General features: G+C 46.3%; 2 protein-coding genes across 8 annotated transcripts in view; both read left to right on the forward strand.

The window, feature by feature from the left end:
- Positions 1 to 6,683, forward strand: QARS1 (glutaminyl-tRNA synthetase 1). Of its 2 annotated transcripts, none has more exons than XM_016202860.2 (24): positions 1 to 166; positions 297 to 444; positions 803 to 912; positions 1,052 to 1,127; positions 1,348 to 1,412; positions 1,999 to 2,052; positions 2,193 to 2,253; positions 2,584 to 2,655; positions 2,777 to 2,862; positions 3,039 to 3,125; positions 3,538 to 3,637; positions 3,740 to 3,818; positions 3,900 to 4,008; positions 4,107 to 4,237; positions 4,324 to 4,416; positions 4,522 to 4,659; positions 4,741 to 4,828; positions 4,916 to 5,059; positions 5,184 to 5,288; positions 5,458 to 5,550; positions 5,669 to 5,796; positions 5,888 to 5,954; positions 6,029 to 6,151; positions 6,550 to 6,683. In XM_016202860.2, the coding sequence occupies exons 1-24, from the start codon at positions 50 to 52 to the stop codon at positions 6,598 to 6,600; spliced, it is 2,325 nt and encodes a 774-aa protein (XP_016058346.2). In that variant the 5' UTR covers positions 1 to 49; the 3' UTR covers positions 6,601 to 6,683. The 2 variants fall into 2 exon arrangements, with proteins under 2 accessions (XP_016058346.2, XP_016058348.2); XM_016202862.2 differs by having other exon boundaries at positions 306 to 444.
- Positions 6,684 to 7,908: 1,225 nt separating this feature from the next.
- The window catches only part of QRICH1 (glutamine rich 1), a 30,793-nt gene continuing 10,971 nt past the window's right edge, over positions 7,909 to 27,730 (forward strand). The window contains exons 1-5 of one of the 6 annotated variants that reach the window (XM_087824756.1): positions 7,957 to 7,983; positions 9,415 to 9,474; positions 11,690 to 11,811; positions 17,312 to 17,641; positions 20,313 to 21,350. In XM_087824756.1, the coding sequence (XP_087680882.1) occupies positions 17,333 to 17,641; positions 20,313 to 21,350 (1,347 nt within the window). In that variant the 5' untranslated portion in view covers positions 7,957 to 7,983; positions 9,415 to 9,474; positions 11,690 to 11,811; positions 17,312 to 17,332. Of the gene's footprint in view, positions 7,984 to 8,511; positions 8,714 to 8,861; positions 9,475 to 9,577; positions 9,665 to 11,689; positions 11,812 to 15,603; positions 15,730 to 17,311; positions 17,642 to 20,312; positions 21,351 to 27,730 lie in introns of those variants that run through there. The other 5 variants (XM_087824754.1, XM_087824755.1, XM_016202838.2 and 2 more) reach the window with 5 other exon arrangements.

Raw genomic sequence — 27,730 nt, forward strand, 5'->3', positions numbered from 1 at the left:
CGTGCAGGCCGGAAACCAAAGTTTTCTTCCGGTTTCCGGTGCCTCCGCCATGGCGGCTGTGGACTCTCTGTCGCTCTTCACCGGCCTCGGCCTGAGCGAGCACAAGGCTCGCGAGACGCTCAAGAACGCAGCTCTGAGCGCGCAGCTGCGCGAGGCTGCGACTCAGGTGCGAGCCCCTCTGCCCTTGTTCCGGGGTGCCGACTGTGCCCCCACGCAGCGCCGGGCTGGTCCCGAGCCCCGTCTACCCACCTTGTCTCGCGTATGCCTTTCTCACTGGCGGTGGGGCTTCCCTCCAGGCACAGCAGACTCTGGGCTCCACCATCGACAAGGCTACCGGGACCCTGCTCTATGGCTTGGCCTCCCGGCTCAGGGACCCCCGGCGTCTCTCTTTCCTCGTGAGCTACATAGCCAATAAGAAGATCCACACGGAGTCGCAGCTGAGCGGTGAGACCCCCGCCTGACCTGCCACTTCCACCTCCAACCCCAGCCCTATTCCAAGGCCCCTTTCTGCCAAGCCCCCCAATATTTCTCTGGATGCTTAGTTCCGCACTCCTCTCTGTCAGGTCTGGCACTGAGGGATGGAGAGCTCCGCCCCCTGTGCGACTGTCTGGGGAACTGTGTAGGTCTGGGGGAGAGCCTCTCTCAGAACACACGCTTCTGTCCTGTGGCCCCAGCGCCGCTCTAGGGCGGTACAAGGCTGAACCTCCCAGAAGGCCAAGCTGTAATTGGGATTTCATGGGATTTCTGTCTACTTACTTCTTGGAGCTGAGATGTCACAAACTCATTGGCTTTCCTTTCTTAGCTGCCCTTGAGTATGTGAAAAGTCATCCCTTGGACCCCATCGACACCGTGGAGTTTGAGCAGGAATGTGGTGTGGGCATCACGGTGACTCCGGAGCAGATTGAGGAGGCTGTAAGTCCTTCCCCAGGCATCTGGCTGCCTCTGTAGTTCTGGCCCTAGAAAGGAGTGGCTCAGCTTCTCAGGGAGATCCAGGGTGAGGGTGTGGTTCTGAAGGACACTTTCCTGAATCATATGGTTTGACTTTCTACAGGTAGAGGTTGCCATAAATCGCCACCGGCCCCAGCTCTTAGTGGAGCGTTACCATTTCAACATGGGACTGCTGATGGGTGAGCAGGGCCTGGGGAGGGGACTAGGTGGTTCTCTCTGGTCTCACTTCTCTTCTGGGAGTGATGAGAGGGAGGTGGGGGAGGAGTAGGAGCGCCTCAAAAAGTGGTCTGGCTGGGCTCCGGCTCTGGTTCCTGAGGTCAGCCTGGACCTTTTCTTGGGAAAGAGGGTGGGAAGTGCCTTTCTTTACCTTTCTGCAGCTCCTTGTGCCCATGTTTCTAGGAGAGGCTCGGGCCGTGCTCAAGTGGGCAGATGGCAAAATGATCAAGCATGAAGTGGACATGCAGGTGGGCACCTTCTTGAGCTGAAGACGGCGAAGACCTTGCCATGGACAGGGTCTAGAGCCCACTGAGGAATAAACGGAAGCCGAGGGAGGAGACTCTGTCCCTATTCTGCTGATACATAGTGGAGCCTGGTGTGGAGGAGGCAGCACCTGGGTGGGCAGTGAAAGACTTGGGCTTCTGGGTTGAGCCTAATTTGGGGTGAGTCCCTTTACTCTGAACCTCAGTTTCCTTGCCTTGTAAGTAGGGGTGGCTTTCATCTCATTGAAGATGAGCATCTTTATTTAGAATACTGGCATAGAATCACAAAAGGGTGATGGCTGAGATAGATTGTTTATCTTGATGCTGAGCCCAGAGTTTCTCTCTAAATGGCAGTTTTTGTTACCTGAAACCAGTATGGACCCTCAGGAGGCAAAGAGCATTTGAGGCAAGCAGTACTATGTGAGGAGCAGAGGTGGGATAGGCTAGGTAGGTTTTTCAAAGTGGTACCGGTAGAGAGGCCAGGAAGTCCTTAGGTGGGTGGGCAGGGTCAATCAGGGGCTTCTGGAAAGAAAACACTCCTGTCCCAGGCCTAACTCTGGTCTCTGCTCAGGTCCTCCACCTTCTGGGTCCCAAGACGGAGACTGATCTGGAGAAGAAGCCTAAGGTAGCTGAGCATGGTCCTGGGTCCCTGGGATTGAGGTGGTGTAGGGTCAGATCTCAGGCTGGCGAAGGGAGTGGCTGACCCCGTTGATCCCAAGTTCCTACCCAAGAGAGACCCTGACCCAACTTCTGGACTTTTCTTAGGTAGCAAAGGCTCGGCTGGAAGAAATAGACCGGAGGACAGCCAAGGATGTGGTGGAGAATGGTAAGAGGCTTGAGACTCCTGTTGCATTCAACTTCCTATCTTCTGGGCTGTCTGTCTGATGGGGCTTTGTCCCCTCAGGCCAGGTTTTGTACAACACCCTGCTTTCTGCTGTAAGACTGGAAGTCCTATTGTTTCCTTTGTTCCTTTCACCCAGAGACTGACCTGAGGAGGCGTGAGAAGTCTGGTTCTATCTCTAGTGTGTGGGGTTAGGGGAAGAGGAACCTGCTAGGTTCTGTTCTGGTTGCAGGATATGAGTAGTACCGACAAGTGCTGCCTTGAGCTGGATGTAGTAATTGTGTCCAGAGGATAAGTTTTCCTTGGTCTCTGCAGGTGAGGTTGCTGGCCAGACCCTGTCTCTGATGGAGCAGCTCCGAGGGGAGGCGCTTAAGTTCCACAAGCCTGGTAAGCAGGCAGGGCAACACTGAGGAGGGCTGGATCTTGATAGCAACTATTGCAGCCAGGCCCATAGGGTGGGAAGCCTTGGCCTGCAGCCTGGTCCTCAAGCTCGTTCTGGTCCTGGCAGGTGAGAACTACAAGACCCCAGGCTATGTGACCACTCCACATACAATGGATCTACTGAAGCAGCACTTGGAGATCACTGGGGGACAGGTGTGTAGGAGTATGGCCAGGCAAGCTAGTGCCATCAGCATTTGCCTGGGGGCCTGAGCTACCTCCATATTGCCCCATCTCACCTATCACCATGGCCTCCCTGAGAAGGAGCATCTGTTCCTTTGGGTGGTCTGAGCTCTGACGTAATTCCTCTGCTCCCATTCCTCTTACCTCAGGTACGTACCCGGTTCCCGCCAGAGCCCAATGGAATCCTGCATATTGGACATGCCAAAGCCATCAATTTCAACTTTGGCTATGCCAAGGTGAGTGTGTGTCTGGAAACTTGGTAAGCAGGGTAACCACTTGCTGCTCCCATGACTAGATAACAGAGAAGTGTTCTGCCTTTCCTGCTCTCCTATAATGTGCCCAGAGCAGACAGAGGCCATGATGAGGAACCATGTGTGTGTCAGATACCTCGGAATCCATTGGGCTCATTGGGAAAAAGCTTTGAGGTGAGGCAGTGAGTTCAAATTTGAGGGAATTCCCAGTGCAACCTCTCTCATACCAAGTCGGTATAGAGGTTCCTCGTTTATGGCATTTAAATACAGGAAGATTCAGTGAAACTCTCGAAGACGTTTCTCATTCCGACATGGGAGAATTCTGAAAATGTTCCAGTTTGATGAGCTTGACTCTGGGAGCCAATGATGTGGAGCTCACAGACACTGACTCTCCTAGGCCAACAATGGGATTTGTTTTCTGCGCTTTGACGACACCAACCCTGAGAAGGAGGAAGCAAAGTTCTTCACTGCCATTTGTGACATGGTGGCCTGGCTGGGTATGGGCTGAGTGAGGCCTGGGAAGAGCTGGTGGTCAGTGGACCTCTCCTTGGGCCATAACCTGCCATTAGGTGTCCCTGACTGTGTCTCATTCTGCCCAGGTTACACACCTTACAAGGTGACATATGCCTCTGACTATTTTGACCAGCTGTATGCCTGGGCTATCGAGCTCATCCACAGGTGAGGCTAGGGCCATGATGTGGAGCCAGGCAGGCTGACTAGGACACAGCCATGTTGGGCACTCACACCTCTTCCCCACAGGGGCCAGGCCTATGTGTGCCACCAGCGAGGAGAGGAGCTCAAAGGCCACAACCCTCTGCCCTCTCCCTGGAGAGATCGTCCCGTAGAGGAGTCACTGCTGCTCTTCGAGGTGGGGTTCCTGAGGGGCATGTGGGTCTGGGTGGGCCAGAATGTCAAGGATGAGATGCTCCTGTGCTGAGAGGCAGCCTGAGCCCTCGCTCCCCTCAGGCAATGCGTAAGGGCAAGTTTGCGGAGGGTGAGGCCACACTGCGGATGAAGCTGGTGATGGAGGATGGCAAGATGGACCCTGTGGCCTATCGAGTCAAGTATACACCACACCACCGCACAGGAGATACCTGGTGGGTAGGAGCATGGGGTGGGTTGGTGGGCCATGGGTAGGGCAGAATGGGGCTGGATGGTGGGGCCCACTACCTATGCCCCACAGGTGCATCTACCCCACCTATGACTACACACACTGCCTCTGTGACTCCATCGAGCACATCACCCACTCACTCTGCACCAAGGAATTCCAGGCCCGGTGAGGGAGCTGGGCCCGTCGGGTGGGTAGGGCCAGTGGAAGTCCAGCAGCCCTTCCTGTGGTCTGTCCTTGGTCTGAGTTCCTTACTGTACCCTCCTACCCCAGACGCTCTTCCTATTTCTGGCTGTGCAATGCGCTGGATGTTTATTGTCCTGTGCAGTGGGAGTATGGCCGCCTCAACCTGCACTATGCAGTTGTCTCTAAGAGGAAGATTCTCCAGCTTGTGGCAGCCGGTGCTGTGCGGTAGGTGTCGTTTGGCTCTTCCAAGTTTGGTGGTACCAGTGGCATATGCTGCCAAAGGTCTCACAACCTTCTTGCTCACAGGGACTGGGATGACCCACGGCTCTTCACACTCACAGCCCTACGACGGCGGGGCTTCCCACCTGAGGCAATCAACAACTTCTGTGCTCGGGTATGGCCCAGTGGGCTGGGTGGGCAGGTGGGGGGCCAAGCACAGCAGTCTGATGTGGCTGTGTCTGATGCTGCCTTTTCCTCTTAGGTGGGGGTGACAGTTGCACAGACGACAATGGAGCCACATCTGCTAGAAGCCTGTGTGCGTGATGTATTGAATGACACAGCCCCACGGGCCATGGCTGTGCTGGAACCATTACAGGTCATCATCACCAACTTTCCTGCTGCCAAGGTAGGTCCACCTCTGTGCGTGTGTGTGTGTGTGTGTGTGTGTGTGTGTGTGTGTGTGTGTTGGTGTTGGTGTATGGGGGTGCTTCAGTGCCTAGTGTGACTCAGACACGCATTTCTTGTTATAGACCTTGGACATCCAGGTGCCCAACTTCCCAGCTGATGAGACCAAGGGCTTCCATCAGGTTCCCTTTGGATCCATTGTCTTCATCGAGAGGACTGACTTCAAGGAGGTGAATGGGAGGGTGGAGGGTACTGTTTGCTGCTGAGCCCAGTCCTGGAGTCCATCTCCTTCCTGCTTTAGATGAACCAACCCCTGCCCAACATAGGGGTGGGGGAGAAGCCTCTTTTACCTTTCCGACCCTTGCAGCCTCTTGTGGCCACCCTCCTTCCTACCTCTAGGAACCAGAACCCGGTTATAAGCGCCTGGCATGGGGCCAGTCTGTGGGCCTGAGGCATACAGGCTACGTCATCGAGCTGCAGCGAGTCGTAAAGGTGAGAGCCAGCTGCAGCCTTCCTGCTGAGTGTCTACTGGGGTGAGGATCTGGGTGCAGCCTGCAGTCCTGGTAGTGGTCCCAGGGTCTGATTGCAGGCTCTCTCCCTTGACTAAAAGGGCCCCAGTGGCTGTGTAGAAAGCCTGGAGGTGACCTGCAGAAGGGCAGATGCTGGAGAAAAGCCCAAGGCCTTTATTCACTGGGTTTCACAGCCCCTGACGTGTGAGATTCGCCTCTACGAGCGACTGTGAGTGAACAGAGTAGGGGTGGGAACAAGTAGAAGATGGGCATTGCCTGCTGTGGCTGCCCAGCTGGTCTGACCTTCACTCTGGCCTCAGATTTCAGCACAAGAACCCTGAGGATCCTGCTGAGGTGCCTGGTGGATTCTTAAGTGACCTGAACCCGGTAGGCTCATAGAGTATAGGGTGAGGATGGTGGGCTTCCCTGACTGGATGGCCATCTGAGTTTCCTGCCTGCAGGTATCACTGCAAGTGGTGGAGGCGTTAGTGGATTGTTCTGTGGCCCTGGCAAAGCCCTTTGACAAGTTCCAGTTTGAGCGGCTTGGCTACTTCTCCGTGGATCCAGACAGCCACCAGGGACAGGTGCCTGAATTTACCTGCCTGGCCTTTCCACAGTGATAGTGGTGGCTTCCATTCACTGTGCCAAGCACTCTGCCTACATTCCTTTAGTTACCCCACCACCTGAGGTAGGGTTCACGTTCTACTGATGAGGAAACGGGCTCAGAGGTTAAGTCTAGACCCTGCTTTTTTTACTCCTCAAGGTAGGGGGCAGGTGTAGGGGTTGTTTTAATCTTTAGAAAATGGAGGCCCAGAGCCATCTAGTCCCTTACCTAAAGTCATAAAGTTACTGAGAACCCTGACCCTCAGCATTTCTGGGATGAATGAGGTGTGGGTATGTGTGGGGTTCTGTAGTGAGATCCAGCAAGGGCCTCCTAGCCCAGTTTTGGTTTGGTGGTCATTCTTCCTCCTTTGCCCTCCAGCTTGTCTTCAACCGGACTGTCACACTGAAGGAGGACCCAGGAAAGGTGTGAGCTGGAAGCCCCATCAACTTACCTCATCCTTCTGGAGGCTAGGGGTACCCAGACTCCATGTCAATAAAGAACAGCTAAATATCCCCTGGAGTCTGTGTTACCTGTCTGCCCTCCCAGCACCTGAGGACCTTCCAGACATGCCGGGGGGTGGGGTGGGGGGGGACGAGGCACTGCACACAGCCACTGGTGCACTTCTTGGTATTCAAGGGCAGGGGTCTGGGCCTGAGCTGATAACCTCTGCATCTGGTCTGAGGGAATGGCAGTGGGCCCTGGGGTGCAGCTTCACTGTTGGGAGCTCTGTGCCAGGGGTTCTGGAAAGTTTGTGTCTGCCTGCATGCCTACCTACGTACATGAAGAGAGGCCAGACTCCCTTATCCTATTATTGAGCAAATGATTGAGTGCTTACTATGTGCCAGCTGCAGAAGAGGAAGACAATGACCAGACACTGTGCAGGAGAGGTCTCCCTGTGGCCTGTAGGAGGTTCCTGGCCCAGCCTGGGCTTCAGAAGACTACTGAAGAAGTGACTCCTGAGCCGAACCCTAAAGGACTAGGTAGTTTGCCAGGGCAGGAGGAACATTTGCAAAGGCCCAGCGGCCTTTTTTTAAGAGTATGGCAAGCTGACTGCCCCTAGGGCAGTGTGGGCTACTGGTGAGGCCTGCGTGTGCCTGCAGCTTTAACAGCCTCCACATTTTCCCTGTATACAAACACCAGGCTACCAGAGGCCCACTTTAAGGTGGACTGGGCTGCGGAAGGCTGAATCAGAAAGGCGGAAAAGGGCGGGGGAAGGAGGGTCCCAGATACTAGGGATACGGAAAGGACAGCATCCCGCGGGCATCCCTGGTGGGACGCGGCTGGAGCCCCAGGCCTAAGTCAGTAGCTGTGGGGGCCACCTTAAGCGAGGCCGACACCGATTGGGGCTGCTGTGCTACCGAAGGTGGCCAGGGCAGGAGGCACAAGATGAGCATAGGGAGCAAGCTTTGAGCCCCCAGCCTGCCCAGACTCCAAGGCTTGGCCGACCTCCGGCAGTGGCTCCGCCCCGCAGGAGGGGGCGTGGGGGGTGGGGCGCTCCGCCCTATACCCCTCTTTTCGCCGCTACTGCAGCCAGAGGCCCGGCCTACCTCCTAGGCAGAGCGTTCCCTTTAAGTCTGGCCAGGAGGCAGCCTCAACTCTCGCGGGATTCGCCGCCCGGATTATCGCGAGAGAGGCATTCGGCGCCCATTGGCTGTGAGGGTTGAATGTAAGATGGCGCCCAGGGAGCTGTGAGGGGAAAATCCTGTCGGTCTTGGAGCGGTGACGGCAGAACCGGGCCCCCGAGCAGTGCGGCGGGGCTGGCGGGTAGAGCGGCGGCGGCGGTGGCGGTGGCGGCGGCGGCGACGTCGCCGGGTGAGGGCTCCATTCGGGGCAGGGATGCGGCGAGGCTGCGGGCCCGAGACAGCGGGCCCACCCCACACAACGGCAGGCAGGCAGGCGGGCGGGGGCGGCAGGGCCGCTGCCACTGGGCCCAGGAGACCTTGGGGCGGTTCCGGAGCGGAGAATGTCCCTGGGCTCGCGCGCCCCCGCCCCTAGGGTGGGGGAGGAGAGGGTGGGGGTTCGGGTGGGCGCGGCGCGCGAACGCGCGCTGGTGCTCGCGCGCAGCTGGGCCTGTTTATATGCGCGGGAGCGCGCGCGCTGTGCGGCTCTCCAGGTGCGCGTGGCCGCCGACGTGCGCGTTCTCGTCCCGGATATCTCGGTTCCTGGAGCTGCGGCCGGTGGGCAGGAGTGGCTTCCTGGGGCGCGTGCTCGCCCGCGAACCCGGGCTTTGGGGCGCGCGCCCTGCTGTTGGGTGGAGGCGCCTCCGCGAGGGCGCGCAGGACACCCCTGCTGCGCGGGGAGGTGGCGGGCGGGAGGCTGGCAGTGTGAGGAAGGTTGCGGGTTGGGCCCTTCCTGCTCTGGTGACGTCCTCGGACCGCTCGGGAGAAACGAACTGTCTTTGCGGTCCGACTAGCGGCCCCACTTCTCTGCGAGGCGGGCGAGGTTGCTTGTTCTCGAAGAATGCGGTGACCCGAGGCCCCTGTGCGGGGTCGGTGCTTGGAAAGAGTGCTACCCTGCTTCTGAAACTTAGTCTTGTTGGTCTGTGAGTGCTGCGAGCCCCCTCGAGTTTCCTGTCCTTGCTCTGCTCCTTTGTGCAGCGGAGGGAAGGTTAATCCTGGAAGGCCCTCCCTTCAGCGGTACCTGCTTTCATGTCATCAGAAAGTAATTCCTCCATAAGCGCAATTCATACACGTCACCTCTGTGCGCTCCGGAAGGGGATCCTCTTGTGTGCATAAAGTGAAACTACCCAAGCTCTATAATGCCACTTTAATTAAATTCTTAAATGCAGCCTCCTTTGTGAATTGGAGGGACTGGTGCTCTGTTAGGCTGCAGGTCCACCATAGCACAGTCAAAAAGTTGCCCAGGACAAAATTGAACCACCTGAGAATCAGTGCTTTCCCTTTTTTTGTAGTTGAGAAATTCCCGGCAGAAGAAATTCCTCAAACCTCTCCATGCATCATTGCAAGAGTCACTTTTGATACAGATTTCAATCCTTTTCAGCCCTTTTTTTTTAAGACCCTGGTACTGTGTTCTGGTACCAGGGGAGACAAAACATCCTCTAGTTTATGTTTTACAGTCTTGCTTCACTAAGTTTAAGGAAAAAGAAGCTAAGAAAAAATTAGAAATCAAATTTGGTAGTGGTGGGGGTAGTTCTTTCTAATATACTGTATTAACTTAAGAACAAAGTTAAAATTTCAAAAGAGGCTGGGGATGGAAGGAACTTCTTTGTTCTATCTTCTTCAGAATGTTACAAGTCTTAAGAACTCAGGACAAGCAGCAGAAATACATGCAACATGGTGACTGGTGAGTTAAAATCGTTCATATGCTGGGAATATGTGTGCAGTTTTTTCCTGGTAATACTGAAACATTACAAGTCCTGCCAATCATTCTGGGTGCTGTCTGCCAGAACTTACTAGGTACTGGAAAATTGAAGCTGTGGGAGAACTGCATCTTTGAATCCAGCCACAGTTTGCTGCTTTTCTCCTCTTAAAATGTAAGTCAGTGCAACCTTTTAGGCTGTTAACATGATGAGGCTTCAGCTTTCCTAAGGACCTAAATGGTTCATACTAAATCAGTCAAGTTTACCTAGGATACACTCAAATTTTTAATATATCTTTCATACCTGCTTGTTCTGAAATATCTTTGCCTTTTAGCTATTGAGATAAACCTTTTAAATTGGTGTTTGTAGATAATGTTTTTTTGTAAGCTCATTAACTTAAGATGTCCTGCTTCCAGTCCTCTGAGTAATTTGTGTACCTCTCCATGAACCTCTGCTTTTCCACATCCCCTTTCAGCTTATGTTGTCATTTCAAACAAAAGATCAAATAGTGGTTGAAGTTTCTTGTAAATTTGAGTTACTCCAAAAAGGTAACCAAAGTCAGTGGCTCTGTGTGGCTGTCCTCCATATGACAGCTTCAGAATCCGGGATGTCTTCTTTCAAGCCTGCATGCCTTCTTTTAACTTAATCAGTTGTGAGTTGTCCTTGATGTGCCGTGCTTCTTGCTTGTCTACTTTTTAAATGGTCACCCTTTATCTGCAAAGGTTTTTTTATTACTCAGCCACAGATTGAGGTGTCCATGAACACACCTGTTCTTTTCTGTTACTTTGTATTTAGTTGCCCCACATTTGTTCCAAATGTCTTAAGTCCTCTCCAGCTTTCACTTAAATATTTCATTTATTTTTTTCTTAAGTGTCATACTGGATTGTGATTTCTGATTGTGGCTGCATGAAGACATGATAGATTAACCAACCTCTTGCTTTGCTGAAAGGGGGAAAGAATTGTCTTTTGAGTTCACACTTTAGGCAAGGGCAAAACCATAGGTAGAGCTGGTGGGCTGTGTCAGAAAGCTTTTTTCTTTCTAAAAATTCGTGAAATATCTCTATATAAATTCAGATGGTCTGATACATTTTAGTGAAAAATTATAAAGTGGACCACTGTATAACTACCACCTCTTCAAGAAAAAGAGCAATCTCAGCACCCCTGAACTAAACCTTTCATGTGTGCCTTCCTGATCACAGCTTCCCAACCCCTAGAGACAGTTACTTTTCTCACTTATGTGATAATCATGTTCTTTGTTTTCCTTTTAATTTTACTTTTGCCACGTTATATTCCTGGACAGCAGAGTTTTGTTTGCTTTAGCATTGTGTTTGTGAAATTCATTCACATTGTGTGCAGCTGTATTCATTATTTATCCATTCTACTATTGATAGACATCTAGATTCCTTCCAGTTTGGGGCTATAGAATTGCTGGGTCATATGGGATGGATATTTTCAACTTTACTAGATATTGCAAATGGTTGTGCTAATTTACAGCCCATCAATCTTTGGTAGGAATGTAACTTAAGTTCCTGGTTGAGAAAGTGTGTTGTCCAAAAATAGAACCACAGTGAAAATGCCCCTAAATCAGGGACTCCTCTGGTAAAAGCATGGGGCAGATGAATAGCCCAGTGAGGAATCAGGAAGAGGTATCATATTTGATGATACCTCTTATCATATTTGATGGGACCCAAGAAAGGATGATTCTGGTGAGTACTTAGGTCTTCCTTTAGTATTTAAATAGAAAAAAGAAAGAAATTGGCAAACAGACCAATAGAAATGTAACATATTGCTGCTTTGGAGTAACCTTTGTCCATGGTACCATCTTGTGTTCTAGTGATAAAGTAATAAAATAATGATAACATTCATATATGAGGGCCTGCTGTGTCAGGCACCATGGTAAACTCCAATAGAAGGAAGTACTGGGGAAATACTGGTGATCAAGGTATGCATACAAGAGCAAATTTCTTGGGTCTGTTGTTGGACTGGTTTGTCTGTTTATTGTTTTGCAAAGCAGCTATTCTTAAAGTATTCAGAAGCAAATGATTGTTTACAGACTCCCCCCACTCCTTTGAGCCCCAGAGTGGTAAGTTTTTTTTAGTGGGTTATTTTGGGGGTTTTTTAATCCTCACTCTGAGGATATGTTTATTGATTTGAGAGAGAGAAACACCTTTGTAAAATCAGTTGCCTCCCATACACAAGCCCCGACTAGAGGATCGAGGATTGAACCTGCAGCCTAGCCATGTGCCCTGACCGGAATCGAACCCACAACCTTTTGGTGTACTGGACGATGCTCCAACCAAGCCACCCAGCCAGGGCTTTTTGTAAGTATTTTCATTAATTACTGCTCCTCGCTAAGTCTTTGACTTGGAGCTAATTAAGAATCTTGTTTCTTTGGGGTTTATAGAGAGTAGATTCATTGAGTTTCTCTATTATCAAGGCTCAGCCTTGTGTCTTGTGAACAGCATCTTGAAGTACTTAACAATCTTTGTTATTATGCAAGCTTCTGGTGCTTGATGGTTTTGTCTTTCAGTTTGAGATTTTAAGGGGGAAAAATCATACTATGATCAACCAGAATTGTTTGTTTGTCTGTTGTTGCTATATAACCACTGTGCAAAAAAATTTACTTTTTAGTTTTTTTGTTTTAATACAACTTATGGAAAATAGAGGAGAGTACAAAACAAGAAGAAATTTAAATTCTCTGTGATTCCACCACTCTGGCAAAAGTACTGTTAACATTTAGATGCATTTTTGCCAGCTCTTTTTCTTATGTATATAATTAAAGGATACTAGAATATAGAAATAAAATTGTGTTTGCACCCTTTTCACACATAGCTTGTTTCTGTGTCATTATATATATATTTACTTATATTTACATACATATGTGTGTATATATACATACATATATATGTAAACCAATTTTGGGTTGGGGGTTGACAAGATTCTTCCAGGTACTAACATGCTTTTTAAAAGCTACTGTGTTATAGAAAGATCTATGGAACTACACACTAAAAGCCTAGAAACCAGACCTCCTTTATATGAATTTGGTATATAATGACAATAGCACTTTAAGTCAGTGGGTAAAGGAATTTCAATAGTTCATTAAGTGATAAAGGGACAAGTTGTTTAGTCTTCGGAAAAAACATTAAGACATTTACTCTATACTGTGCAAAATTAATTTTAAATGGATCAAAGCATTGTATAAACAATACACTGTAAATTTGAAAAATTGTAGATGGAAAAATGGCCAACTCTTATGGTAGGGAGGACTATTTCTGAACATAAAAACAAAGGAAGAATCCATCACCACTTTGAGAATTTGTTTAATTTTTCTGTTTTTGTTTTACTGACTAGTGTAGAATATTTCAGTATATTTCTAAAGCCTTTTTTTCCCCCCTTAAGCAGCTCCTTTGTGTCAGATTAAGTGCTGATATAGTGTACTTTCATTATTGGGATGTGTCAGTCTGGTAGATACTGCCAAGTGAGCCGGTTGAAAGGACAAGAAATGAAGCCGTCTGTGTTTTAGTCTGTATAAATGGACAGGTTGGAATGTTTTTTAAATTGGACTTTTTCATTAATTTTTTTAAGTTTTCCACTGAATACATTATTCATATTTTTTAGCTTGCTCTGATTCTGTGATCCTCAAATGATTTTGTGGACTTGTACAGAGTTGGTGAAGAACTCCTGGGGGCTTAGTGAAAGAAAAAACACCTGGAAGCAATGGCTTCTCCTTGAAGCTCCACCAACCGTAGGATCTAAGCTTGCAGCACTGCAGATGGTTTTATACTTTGGAGTCTAAACTACTCAAAACACATGGCTAGCTACTAACCAAAAGGTGTTTATAGATTTTTTTTTCTACTTCATGCTATTAGTCTTTTCCCTTTTTTGATGAAAGCTTAAAGAATGACCTTTGAGACTTCATAGCAGATACTTTTTTCCGAGCTTTTTTGAGAGATGACTATCCATCTTATTTGCCCTTCTGCTCAGGGAATAAATTTATACTTAGAGTTTCTTGTAGTAACATTTTTGAAGGTCGCATTCTAGATGTACTGACAGGTAGGGTTTGTTTGGAGCAGAATAGTTTTTATCATCTTTGAAACCTTCATTTACAAAAAAGTTCTAAGTTTGATTTGGTATGAAATGCTATGTTCTAAAACTAAAAGTTAATTAAACAGAAATTATACTCACTTAGCTAAATTTCTGTCAACAATAGAGGGCAAGGAACTTTAATTTCCTTATGTTACATAGTGGGAAGTCTAGAGATACTCTAATGAGTACACAAATAGAGGTTTAAAGCTATGAAAGTGATCGAGACAAAAATTAAAATGTAATTGGCAGCCCAACCGGGCGTGGCTCAGTGGTTGAGCATCCACCTGGGATCCAGGAGATAGCGGTTTGATTCCTGGTCAGGGCACAGGCCCAGGTTGCAGGCCCATTCCCAGTTGGGGGCGTGCAGGAGGCAGCAGATCAGATGACTCTCTCATCATTGATGTTTCTTTCTCTCCCTTCCTCTCTCTGAAATCAATGAAGATTTTTTATTTTTTTTAAGAAATGTGACTGGCAGAAGTTGGTGAGAAGAAAGTGATTTAAATGCCCTAATCTCACTATTTCTGAAGGACAGAACAGTGTTTATTTAAAATTGTAGGTCGAGGGGCCCTGGCCAGGTAGTTTATTTGGTTAGAGTGTTGTCCCGATAAGCCAAGGTTGCAGGTTTGATCCCCAGTCAAGGCACATACGAGAATCAACCAATGGTCCTGGCCAGGTGATTCAGTTGGTTGGAGCATCATCCTGTGCACCAAAAGGTTGCAGGTCCCATTCCCAGTCAGGACACATGCCTAGGTTGTGGGTTCAATCCCCAGCCTGGTGAGGTAAGGGAAACAACTAATTGATGTTTCTCTCTCTTTCCTTCCCTCCTCCCTGCCTCCTTTCTTCTCTCGAAAATCAAGTTTAATATATATATACACACATGTATATGTATATATGTATATATCCATCCTCAGGTGAGGATTAAAAAAAAAGAATAGTGAATGAATAAATAAGTGGAACAACAAATCAAGGTTTCCCTTCCTCCTTCCTTTCCTCCCTTCCTTTCTCTCTCTAAAATCAATAAAAAATAAAATTGGTAGACCAAGAACCAGAGGTCAGAGTATTCTTAGCTGTTTTTACTTTTCATTTTATACCTTCCTATAGTATTTGAACATTTTTTCTTAGAAAATGGGTGTATTACTTTTATCCCCCCCCCCAAAAAAAAACCACACAGAAGAAAAAAGTGGAATTCTACACTGAAAACTGAAGAAAACTTATTTCTAGGAAGAAAAGTTGGTGCATTTCTCCTTTATACTTAATATCAGACTTCAGATGAGGCTAAGCCTCTGGAAGTACTGAAACTTTAAAAAGCGAGAGGAAATAAGGTCACTAGAAAGATTCTAGGGACTGCCTTTCTTTACCAAGCAGTATTTGTATGAAGTCTTCTCTTAGATTTGAGGCAAAGTTTTTGCTGCCTGATTATACTTTTTTTTAATTGCTTTGACACAGTAACTGATTCTAGCACAGGCAGTCTTTAAAATTCCAGTACTGTCTCAGTATTTTATAGGAATGCAACTAATTTTTGAAGAAAATAAATTTGGGGAAATGTAAATTTCAGTTGACCTCCGCTGTTCTTTTATAGTGGAAGTTAAAAGTCCTGAAATATGCCCCAGCATGGTTGAGAACCAGTTAATTGCTGTTTATATCATCCTCCTCTGTCCCCTTTTGAGCAGAAGAGTATATGTAATAAGGTATTAGAGTCACCTGTTGTGAACTTTGTCAAGTGTATTATGAGAGGTGCCTTCTTAAGAAGGAAATTCCAGTTGTGATGTTCTTATCAAAGGGAAGCTTTGACACACACTGTGCTGATGTGGTGAGTTTGTGGGTCACCTACACTAGAGTGGCCTGCTCTGAATATGTAACGGAAGGATGGGGTGCTTGGTCTTGATGATGATCTTACTCATATGGACATCATTGACAGCTCAATTTTGAAGTTTCATAGAAGATAACTGAAAGCCCCTGAAGCAGAGAAGGAAGAGCTAGGCAAGGGAGATGGTCAGAATAGAGGTGACAAAGGGACAAACAAGAATTAAATTTGAGAAGACAAGAGGACATCAGCAGCAGCTTCACCTTACACTTTCTTGACCTGCACTTGATGTTTTCTGCACTCTGTTGTGCTTGGGGTTTCCTAGGAATTTTGATTTAGACAGGATAAGGTATGTGTTGTTTTTTATTTGTGGAAAAATACATTACAATGTATTATGTGCATCATTATAAAAGATTTATTGCTGAATCTGTTCTGTTTGAAAGCACCTAAATATAATTTGTATGCTGTACTTACACAGCACTCCACAGAAATACTGCTAGTGTCAGTCAGTTAATAGCAGTAAGAGTCATTTTTTTTCTTCAGTCTCACTCTTCCCATGGGTTTTTCCCCCAAGGTATATACTAACCATTTACTAGGGAAAAGCATAACTTATGGTTGTAAGTTATAGATATTACAGGAGCAAAGAGTCATAATCCTTGTTCCATATTGAATTCCAAATGTAACAAAGCACCTACCATGTGTCAGCCATTCAGAGAGAACTAGGACACAGTCTTGTCTGCCAGTTGGAAGAGATGAGATATATACCATATATGTATAACATAAGGCAAAACGTGGGCAGTGAAAGAGAGACTGATATTTCTAGCCTGATGGCTCAAGGAAACAAATCATTTTTCCAGACACTTGAGATTGAGAGTCCTTTTGGCAAAAAGGTTTACTTGGTTTGTGTTATTCTCATATCCTGCTGCTGCTTTTGTTCTGGAGGTGGTACTGATCAAGAAAGCACAGTGTGAAAGCAGCAGCAGGGCACGCAATTTTCCAGAAAGATTGCATGGTTGTCTTTCAGGCCATTGAGAGTTAATACCCATCCCTGCAGATTCACTCTCAAGGTAAATACCCTGATGGAAACTTGTAGAATTGGTTTCTATTATTCACTTCCTTCCCCCACTTATTTTAATAGTTAATACTTATGTAGCCCTCTCTGTGTCAGATACTTTTCTGAGTGCTTTATATATATTTAATCCTCATGTCAACTTTTTAGGTAAATACTATTTTACCCCCATTTTATAGATAAGAAAACAGGTAACTGACTTGTCCAGGATTATGTAGTTAAGGAGAGATCGAGGTAGGATTTGAATGTAGGCAGTCTGGCTCCAGAATTCATGCTTTTAATCAGTAAGCTGTGTTACAAAAGAATATGAGCAGTATATGGCAAAATGGAATTTTGGGTACTTCTAATGAGAGGTGAGAGGTAAAGAACACATCCCCTATCTCTTGGGTCTTGCCATAGCTAGGTGGTATACTGTCCCCTCACTGTAGGACATTAGTTGGCAGTGGAAATAGACCATGTCAGTAGAAATCCCTGCTCCTAGCTTCCCCAGTAGTCTCTCTGATGGTCACAGAGCAGTTTTGCATGTGACTTATTGTCTGGTGTTTGGCTCTGCAGAAAAGATGGGATTGGCCTACCGCTGGGTGGAGAGTGTGGTTTTGGCCTGTTTCATCCAGTACTGTGGCGCATGCTTTTGTTTTTGTCTTCAGTGTGATAGTTTGATTAAGAAATGTTTGTGGAAACAATTTTCAGATATCATTAACTGAAAAAAATAAGGTGGTATAATAAAACTTTACTTTGGATTCCAGATGTATACAGCTGTGCGGACTATTCCACTCTGATACACACGTGATTGGCCTGTGCACTTCAGGATATAAAAACAATAGCATAGTTTTGACTTATGGCCATTTATTTTTATTAATAGGAACCCTAAGGACTCTACAATATGAATAATTCTCTGGAGAACACCATCTCCTTTGAAGAGTATATCCGAGTGAAGGCGCGGTCTGTCCCACAACACAGGATGAAAGAATTTCTGGACTCACTAGCCTCTAAGGGGCCAGAAGCCCTTCAGGAGTTCCAGCAGACGGCTACCACTACCATGGTATACCAACAGGGTGGGAACTGCATTTACACAGACAGCACCGAAGTGGCCGGGTCTTTGCTTGAACTTGCCTGTCCAGTTACCACCAGTGTTCAGCCACAAACCCAGCAAGAACAGCAGATCCAGGTTCAACAGCCACAGCAGGTTCAGGTAAAGAGCGATGTTGAGGTGCATCCTATTTAATAGACTTAATTTGCCATCATTGTTTTGGTTACAAGGAACATCACCTCTGTATACGTGTTGGGTTATTTTCAGTAGGGGGAATACTCTGACTTTTTGAAACATTTTCTTTAACACAAAGTTTCATAGTTAATGCAGACTAAAAATTTTGGCAACCACTGTAAACTGAAAAGACCACGGATACTTGCCGTTTACTCTGGAAAGTAGTATAGAAATTAGAGGTCTTCTGGGACTGGATTTGGATGTGACACAGCTGACTATGACTGAAGCTTTCCTTCTGTCTGTCACTCTGAGCAGATCAAGAATGTAGGAGGGTTAGTCTCGGCTCAATACTAAAAGCATGACATTTGGAACTTGTTTTAAAATGGAAAGACTGATATATTTTAGTGTTCTTCATCTAGTTGTATGGTTCCATGGCTCAGGTCACCTGCAGATTTCTTGGTCTGCATTTGCTATTTATAAGCCTCAAGAAATAATGCTAGTTGATAATGAGCTTACTAAAAGAGGAGAAACATTCATTTGCTGAGATGGTAAAAGTTTTCTTCTTTAGAGGTTCTTATGTGAAACCAATAATCTCCAGTTAAAAATGCTACTTTCTTGCTCCTGTATTGTGGTTGCATTTTTTGATGCTTTTTTCCACCAAGAAAATAGAAAAGGGAGTAGAACTTGATGAAGAGATAAGAGTGTGGTGAGGTATGTCTGATGAAATAGAAGGTAGCCTCTTTGCCTCTTGGGAATGCCAGTGGGTATATGGGAAGGAGTGGCTCTGGATTTAAATTTGACTTGCCCTCTTATTTGTTGACATGATCTTAATCTTTTTAGCCCTAGTTTTTTCATCTGTCAAAGAGGGATAATACGATTTAGTGAGGCTGAATGAGATCATAGACAAGGCATCTGGTACATGGAGGGAGGCAGTGGTTTATTCTAGGTTTTGTAAGGAAGGGTACAGGGAAGGTAGATAAGAGAAGGCTGACTTTTTGGTTCAAGAAGTTATTCTGCTGTTATTTACAGCTTGCACCTCCTTGTTCATAAGGTTAATGGTTTGGAATTTGAGTTTAAAGGATTGTTTGAGACTTTATATTCAAGATGGCTGATTGAGATCGCCTATTAACATCATCTTTCACAAACCCCTTGTAAGTGAAAGACTAAATCCATGAGATAGGTTCAGTATGATGGACTCGTAACATATTTTCCTCATTCTATGTGACTTTTTAAAAATTTCTAGCAGGGCTGAAATAAACAGATGCTATAAAAAAAATCTAAGTCTGAGAAAAATTTTGAGAAATTGCTAAAAGAGGGGAAGCAGACAGAATTGGGTGACAGAGGGATTCATGTAGGATAGACCTTTTAGGGAAGGTGGAGTAGTCCTCAGGGTGCCCAGAGCCTAGAAGTGAATAGAAAGAGCCAGAAGGGTCCCCTGGGGCAGCCTCAGACCCATGGTTTGGAAGTTGTTTTTTCTTTCCTAATTCCTACCTGTGTTTAAAGTGATTTAGACATGAGTGTCTGATGGTAAAAAAATCTTTCCCTTTTTTTTCTTTTTTTTTGCATTTTTATGTTTATTTGAGCCAAACTGATGACATGTGCCAAAAAGCAAGGACTCAATTGCACCCCAAATCTTTCCGTTTTTAAAATTACGTACTATGCATAGCATCTTTTCATACTGCTTTGTATACTGAAATAACAGCAATAAGATGAGTTGCATTATCAGAAATGTGTGATCCAGGATATACTAACCTTCCTCAAATTAAGTTGTTAGTAGTCTTGTGAGGTTTTTAACGGCTTCTCTGTTGAGACAAGCATGTCTTAAATGAGCACTCTGACAAAACAAACACAAACTGGTGTGTACAGAGCACAGCTTGGTGTTCCAGAGGGGAAAGGGGGAAGTGAGTGAAGGGGTCAATTAATTGTATGGTCAGAGATGGTAACTAGACTTTGGGTAGTGGTCACTTTGTAGTGTATACAGATGTCGAGTTACAATGTTATTCACCTGAAACTTGTATACTATTATATATCAATTTTACTTCAGTTTTTTTAAAGGCACTCTAAAGGAATCATTAAACAGTGCCTGCATTTTAGCAGCAGACCTGAAGATATTTCCAAAAGACATTTCAAAAGTTTTCTCTCTACTGTGTTTTCCACTAGTTGTCTGTGGTGGGAGTAGTTTTGATCCTGAGGTTGGGAATTGAGTGCCTGTGGAAGGAGTGTACTTGACTTCCTGTCCTTTTAGAACAGTGATCCCCACATTTTTCATCACTCCATGGATAAACTATATTTTGAACATGCAAGTAAATATGTATTTATAAATTACATACTTGTACTACTATATCAATAAGCAAAACCAAAGGGGGTCACATTTTAAAGGAAAAGTGAAAAATGAGCAGAAGTTCTGATATTTCCTTTGTAGGCCCCAGTTGATAATAGTCTTGTTGCTCTCAGGTGGATATATGTTGCTCTTAATGCAATGTGATGCTGGAGAGTTTTGCATATGGTTTTGGGGATTGTGGACTCCTCAGAAGCCTTGGGTATAGCAGCTCTTCCTACTCACGTTACCCAGGGCCCTCTGCCTGAGATCTTTTCTTCCCTATAGAGCTGGATTCTCAGTGTTGCCTGATTTACTCACTGGTGAATCTTGTTGCTTCAGGTACAGGTCCAGGTACAGCAGTCTCCGCAGCAGGTTTCAGCCCAGCAGCTCTCCCCACAGCTCACCGTTCACCAGCCTGCTGAGCAGCCCTTCCAGGTCCAGGTGCAGATCCAAGGCCAAGCACCACAGCCGGCAGCCCCTTCCATCCAGACCCCATCTTTGCAGAGCCCCAGTCCTTCACAGCTACAGGCAGCCCAGATTCAGGTGCAGCACGTGCAGGCAGCCCAGCAGATCCAAGCTGCAGAGATCCCAGAGGAGCACATCCCACATCAGCAGATCCAGGCTCAGTTGGTGGCTGGCCAGTCTCTTGCTGGGGGTCAGCAGATCCAAATCCAGACCGTGGGTGCCCTTTCCCCACCACCGTCTCAGCAGGGCTCACCGCGGGAAGGGGAGCGACGGGTTGGAACAGCCAGTGTTCTCCAGCCCGTGAAGAAGCGCAAAGTGGACATGCCCATCACTGTGTCCTATGCCATCTCAGGGCAGCCGGTGGCCACCGTGCTGGCCATTCCACAGGGCCAGCAGCAGAGTTATGTATCTTTGAGGCCAGACTTACTGACAGTGGACAGTGCCCATCTGTACAGTGCCACTGGGACCATTACTAGCCCTACAGGAGAAACCTGGACCATCCCTGTTTACTCTGCCCAGCCCCGGGGGGACCCTCAGCAGCAGAGCATCACCCACATTGCCATTCCCCAGGAAGCCTACAATGCAGTTCATGTCAGTGGCTCACCCACGGCCCTGGCTGCGGTAAAGCTGGAGGATGACAAGGAGAAGATGGTGGGCACATCCGTAGTGAAAAACTCCCACGAAGAGGTAGTGCAGACCCTGGCAAACTCTCTCTTTCCAGCACAGTTCATGAATGGCAACATCCACATTCCAGTGGCTGTGCAGGCTGTGGCAGGCACATACCAGAATACAGCTCAGACTGTCCACATATGGGACCCTCAGCAGCAGCCACAACAACAGACGCCCCAGGAACAGACGCCGCCGCCGCCACCGCAGCAGCAGCAGCAGCAGCAGCTCCAGGTTACTTGTTCAGTAAGTGAGACTTACTGTGGGGCATCCTGCTCCCTCAGGACCCACTGCAGCGCAGAACTTGCCTAGCAACCTCTGGCACCTCTGCTTGTTTATGCCATGCTGTTAGTCTTGCAGTAGTATAGTGTTTAATATTTTGGTTGAGGTGGGGGAGTGGGGACAGAAGCAGCAGGTGAAGCTATGAAACGGGCAGTTCTGTCCTGGTACCTAGAGGTAAATGAAATAACTAGTAGTAACTGCTTTGAAGGTGACCTTGGGTGCTTCATTGTTAATCTATTTTTAAGAGGAATCACGTTCTAGGTAGAGATTCATGGGACACCCTGAGTGTTGTCCTCTTCCCAGGAGCTACTTTCTGTGTCACCAATGAAAGGATCTAGTGGAACCCTAGTAGTTTAACACACAAACTCTAAACTCAGCTCAGGGAAGGGGACGTGAAATTGCTCCTTCTGTTGTCATCTGTGGGCATAGTGTAGGTGACTTAGAAGATCTCAAATACCTCCTGGTTGGCTTATCACCTTTGGGAGCCTTGAACAAGTCATTTATGCAGTGGGATTTCCCAAAGGTTCCTTAAAAGTAGTAAAGATAAACCTCAGTTACTTGAGTTTTCTGTCATGACAGCTATGTTGAAATTTTTTTTAAAGCTTTTTATTTTGAAATCATTTAGATTACAGAAAAGTTTCAAAAATATAACTCTGTTGAAATTTTAACTTTAAAATTGTTTAACTCTGATCTTTTCTAATTGTTAATCTTTTTTTTTTTAATATATCTTTATTGATTTCAGAGAGAGGAAAGGGGGGAGAGAGAGAGAGAGAGAGAGAGAGAGAGAGAGAGAGAGAGAGATAGAAACATCAATGATGAGAAAGTCATTGATCGGCTGCCTCCTGCACGCCCCCAGCTGGGGATCGAGCCCTCTACCCGGGCATGTGCCCTGACTGGGAACTGAACCCCAATCACCTGGATCCTAGGTTGACTGACGCTCAACTACTGAGCCATGCCCAGCCGGGCTAATCTTCTTAACGCTATCATCTTTTAAGACTATTAGTAAACTTTCTGGTCCCTTGTCTAGCAGATCTATAGAATGGATATAGGGCCTCTAGTCTTATGGATCTGCTGAAGACAGTGTGCCCTCAGAGGGCAGGGTCTCCTGGGAATGCATGTGAGGGAGCTGGCACAAACAAAGCACTGGCAGATTTGGGACCACACTCAGAAACTCATGCAATGAATAATTTTGATTAGGCCAAAGCTGACCAAGTGGTTTCATAAAGGCAGAAGTACCTTATCTTAGATGACTTTGTTAAGGAACTATTAAGTATCCAGCTGTCAGGCCTAGAAGTAGAACAGGACAGATTCATTGTTTCAGGTAGGTTATAGTCAGTTGTAGGAGTAAGAATGTATAATTTCTGTTTCTTTGAATTATTTATAAGGCAGCATAATCAAGTGTGACATTGTGTGCCACACACACAAAGAAAAACTGGGTCTTCAGAAATCATTCTAGGTTAATAAGTCAGCAGATGCATCTTTGTGGGAAAAGAGGTATATGCTCTGTAGTTGATAGCTTACATTGACAGAAGAATGGAGCAGCACAAATAAAGTCAGGAATGGAAAGAAGGGACATGGCCTAGGGCAACATGAGGGGGGGGCTATGGGAGATAAGATAGTATGCGGGCAAAGGAGTTACCTTCCCAAAGTGAATAATTGAGCTTGATCTGCTGATCTGTGGTGGGCAGTTTTTCCAAAATCCTGAGTGTGGTAAGAATCAAGTGCAGGGTGTAGAACTCAGTGCATGCAGGAGAGACCAGCCAGGAGACTTGTAACAGGGCTTTGTGCTCAGCTTTTGCTCACAGGCATGGAGCTCAGCAAGCCTCTTTTCAGCTCTCTTGGTCCTGGCGGTCCAATTTGCAGGTTAGGGCTCTTGGTGCTCATTAGTCTCTTACTAATTTGTACATTCAGGCCCTTCAGCAGGAAGGAGATCTTTTCGGGAGTTCATTTTAGTGGGCCCATGTTATTCAGTACTGTGTCTCATTTGTGAAAGTCTTATAGGGGCTTATATCAATCATTATTGCCATAAAAGGAAATTGGTTAAGAATACTCCTCATGGAGGAAAGATGAGTTTTTCCTTTTGCACCACACACATTCCCTTGCTCTCCTTGTCAGGCTCTGCTCTAGGGAAGAGAGGTGAATAAGACAATCTCTGCCCTTGGAGCACTCACAGCCTGCGGGGAAGATAATTGTGTTGTGGTATGAGTTGAACGGTAAGGAGAGCTGAGGACAGTGTTGTGCTCCTTCACTTGGCATACCCTTTATGAAAGCTCTCTTATCACCTGTCTTTAAAACCAGATTTATGGCAAAACTTCTCTCCCAAGGGTTATGTGTTCAAGCTGACTCCACTTGCTAACCAGTTTTCAACACATGATAGTCTGTTCTTGTCAGGCAAAGTCAGCAGTGGCCAGATCCAATAGGCACATCTGTTTTTAATCTTAGCAACACACAACAGCAACAGCCTTCTTGAAACTTACGGATTTTCATGTTACACACTCTAGTTTTCTTCCTATGCCACTGATTCTTTTCCCTTCTCAGGAGACTGCTGGTGCCTTCTCTACCCGAGTCACATGTTTGTGTTCCTCTGCGAAGTACTGGCCCTCTTTCCTCCCTCAGGGATTTCTGTCCTTTAGTATGTTTTTCATATCCTCTAGATGGTACTGCTGCTAAAAATATTCACTGACTGTCAGCATTGTTTTCCATGGTACATGTTTTAACTCATTTAATTCCCTCACCAACCTTATGAGGTATATATTACTGTCTCCATTTTACAAATGGAGAAACTGAGGCACAGAGAGATTAAACAACAAGGCCAAAGCCACCATTAGTAAGTAGCAGAGTTGGAATTCAACCCTGGACAGGCAGGCTCTGCAACCCATCTTAACCCTTGTGCTGCACTGACACATATATCTTAGTATCTCTAGACCATGCCTTTCCCCTTAGAACACCTTCCCACACATTCAGCAGCTACTTATTTGCTTGGATTTAAGAAGATCTCTCAGCTCTTCATTAGTATTCACTCTGCCACTATGGAAAACTTCACCATCTTAGAAAGTAGTAGCATTAACCAGCCACCCATTTATTTAAGCCAGAAACCCAGGAGTCATCCTTGAGTGTACTTTCCCTTACTCCTCACAGCAAGTTCATCAACAAGCCACACTGGTCTACCACCAAACTTCTCAGACTCTTAAGTCATCTCCACTGCCACTATCTGAGTCCAGGCAACCAGCACTTGCTTCCACTTTTGCTTTCATTCCATTCTCCATAGCTCACCAAGTTTTATTTAATTATTATTTTTTAATCCTCACTCAAGGATATGCTCATTGATTTTAGAGAGGAGGGAAGAGAGAGGGAGAGAGAAATATTGATCGGAGAGAACATCAGTTAGTTGCCTTCCATACGTCCCCCAATCAGGGATCAAACCCACAACCTAAGTATGTGCCCTGACCAGGAATTGAACCCACAGCCTTTTGGTATATGGGAAGATGTTCCAACCAACTGATACACACTGTCCAGGGCAAAAATAATTTTTTTTAAATGTAAGATTGTCACTTCCCAGCTTAAAACTCTCCAAGCGCCCCATTATAAAAAGGAAAACATCCTCTATACCACAGTGTGCAATGCCCTGCTTACATCAGTAGTTTTCAACCTGGGTGGGATCTTTACTACCCCTACCCACTGATAGACATTTGGACACATGTGGAAGAATTTTGGGAGTGTTACATTTAGTGGGTAGAGGCACACAGTGAAGGGAGCCTGGCTAAAAAGCCAGTAGAGAAGCACTTCCCCACCTACTTCCCCAGTCAGATTCCTAGATTTCCAGCTTGAGTAGATAGTGTCACCATTGAACAAGGGAGGGAAGGAGCTCTGAGGAGAATAGTCCTGGATGGAGAAGGGGATGAGTTCTCTCAACAGGTATTAGTCTGAGGTCGCTATGAGATGTCCAGTTGGAGATACACAGTACCCACTGGGTAGATTCAGGGGAGGTCTGCTTATGGTTAGCATAGTTGGAGATGCAAAGTTCGCAATCATTCCCACAGATGGGGAACTCCATCTGGGCATCTCCATTTGGGCATGTGGGTGAGACTCAACAAGGAAAGTGAGATGTGTGCCTACAGTGGAGCTCCAGGGCTGCCGAACGTTTAAGGGCCTGGCACTGGTACTGCTCTGTCTCCTTGTTTAATAGTGTATAATACCAAAGCTAGTATGTTTTTTTTTATTTGTTGATAGCAAATTTACTCATCATGGATAAATAAATTTGCTTTCGATTTGAATAATTTGACGTTTCTCAAGAAGCCCTGGAAGGGAAAATTGCTCAAGGAAATTGGTTTAGAATGTGGACAGGTGTGTAAGCCCCAAGAATCTGTGTTGGTATCTGTCCTGCCTAATGGGGATTGTGATTCAGACTCACAGATATTCTCTGTTCCTGTGTCTGCATGGCTTAGCTGTCGGGCCATTGAGGATGGGAACATTCCCTTTGGAGGCAGGAAGCTAGAGCAGTGCCTCCTGTCTAAAGAAATTGTCCTTACAAGTCAGCATGGTATTATTGAGACAGAACATGAAAAAAATAGAACCTTATGTATAACTAGAGAAGCCATACAGATCATCAAGTCTTATCCTGTTATCTTACAATGGCAAGGAGAGGGACACGGCTTATTTGTTATACTTTTCTTTCTCTAAATGATTCTCAACCATGATTGGACATTAGAATCATCTGGGGAACTTTTGAAAATACTGATAGCAGCAGGCCCTCACCTTAGACAAATTAAATTGAGAATCTCTGGCCCAGCTGGTGTGGCTCAGTTAGCTGAGCACCAGCCCATGCACCAGGAGGTCGCTGGTTCAATTCCTGGCCAGGGTACATGCCTGGGTTGCAGTCTCGATCCCCAGTAGGGCTCGTGTAGGAGGCAGCTGATTAATGTTTCTATCTCTTCTCCCTTTCCCTTTCAGTCTATGAAATCAATAAAAACATAATTCAAAAAAAAAATTTTTTTCCTGAGGATTAAGGCTTGGGCATGTGAGTTACTGCTCTTGACACCTGGTACTCAAACTGTGGTCAGCAGACCAGCTCCTGCACTTGGAACCTTATGAGAAATGCAGCCCTGGCCAGTGTTGCTCAGTTGGTCGGAGTGTTGTTCTATAAACCAAAAGGTGGCGGGTCCAATTCCCAGTCAGGGCACATACCCAGGTTGTGGGTTCGATCCCTGGTTGGGGCTGTGTGGGAGGCAACCAGTTGATGTTTCTCTCACATCGATGTTTCTTTCTCTCTCTCTCCCCCTCCCTTCCTCTGAGATGGATAAAAATAAAAATAAATGCAGAATCTCAGGTCCCACCTGAGACCTTTTGAATCAAAGTCTGCTCTTTAATAAAATCCCCAAGTGATTTGTTGGCTCATTGTAGTTGGACGAGCAGTACTTTGGACCAGTAGTGACTGAACATTAGAATTAGAATTAGAGTTGCCTTTTTATATGAGAAGGTTTTAAAAACACTGATCCCTCTTTAAAAAGAGATTCTGGGCAGAGCACAGGTATTGGTTGGTTTGATTTTAATCCTCACCAGAGGGTATTTTTTCCGTTGCTTTTTAGAGCGTGGGGAAGGGAGGAGAGAGGGAGGGAAGGAGAAACATTGATGTGAGAGAGACACATCTATTGGTTGCCTCCTACAATCCTACAAGAACACTGACTAGGGCTGGGGACAAGCCTGCAACCTAGGTACGGGCCCTTGGCCAGAATCGAACCTGGGTCCCTTCAGTCCTCTGGCCAATGCTCTAACCGCTGAGCCAGGCCAGCCAGGGCAGGTATTGGTTTTTATTTTATTTTTTTAATTTTAATTTTATTTTTTAAATATATCTTTATTGATTTCAGAGAGAGGAAAGGAGAGGGAGAGAGAGAGATAGAAACATCAATGATGAGAGAGTCATTGATCGAGCCCGCAGCCGGGGCATGTGTCCTGACCGGGAATCGAACCCCGATCGCCTGGATCCTAGGTCAATGCTCAACCGCTGAGCCACGCCCAGCCGGGCAGGTATTGGTTTTTAAATCAGATTCAAAACTATAGCCAGGCCCCGTCCGGTTTGGCTCAGTTGATTGAGTGTCATCCCATGCACCGACAAGGTCACTGGTTTGGTTCCCAGTCAGGACACATGCCCAGGTTGCAGGTTCTATTCCTGGTCGGGGTGCATGCAGGAGGCAACCGATCAATGTTTCTCTCTCACACTGATGTTTCTTTCTCTCCCTCTCTCTCTAAATCAATAAAAACATATATTTTTTAAAAAGTATAGCCAGGGCTGATAATCCCTGTACTAGGCTTTGCTATCCCTGGAATAAGGAGTAGAATTTCAAAGA

Source organism: Miniopterus natalensis, chromosome 15 (genome assembly GCF_054644295.1).
Source record: "Miniopterus natalensis isolate mMinNat1 chromosome 15, mMinNat1.hap1, whole genome shotgun sequence".
Lineage (NCBI taxonomy): Eukaryota > Metazoa > Chordata > Mammalia > Chiroptera > Miniopteridae > Miniopterus > Miniopterus natalensis.

What these genes read in the sequence shown, in the direction of transcription:
- QARS1 (XM_016202860.2), top strand. Translation starts at nt 50, where the DNA reads ATGGCGGCTGTGGACTCTCTGTCGCTCTTCACCGGCCTCGGCCTGAGC. An exon ending in CACCGCACAGGAGATACCTG is followed by an intron (nt 4,238 to 4,323) that starts GTGGGTAGGAGC and finishes TATGCCCCACAG; the next exon opens with GTGCATCTACCCCACCTATG. An exon ending in CCAACTTTCCTGCTGCCAAG is followed by an intron (nt 5,060 to 5,183) that starts GTAGGTCCACCT and finishes TTCTTGTTATAG; the next exon opens with ACCTTGGACATCCAGGTGCC.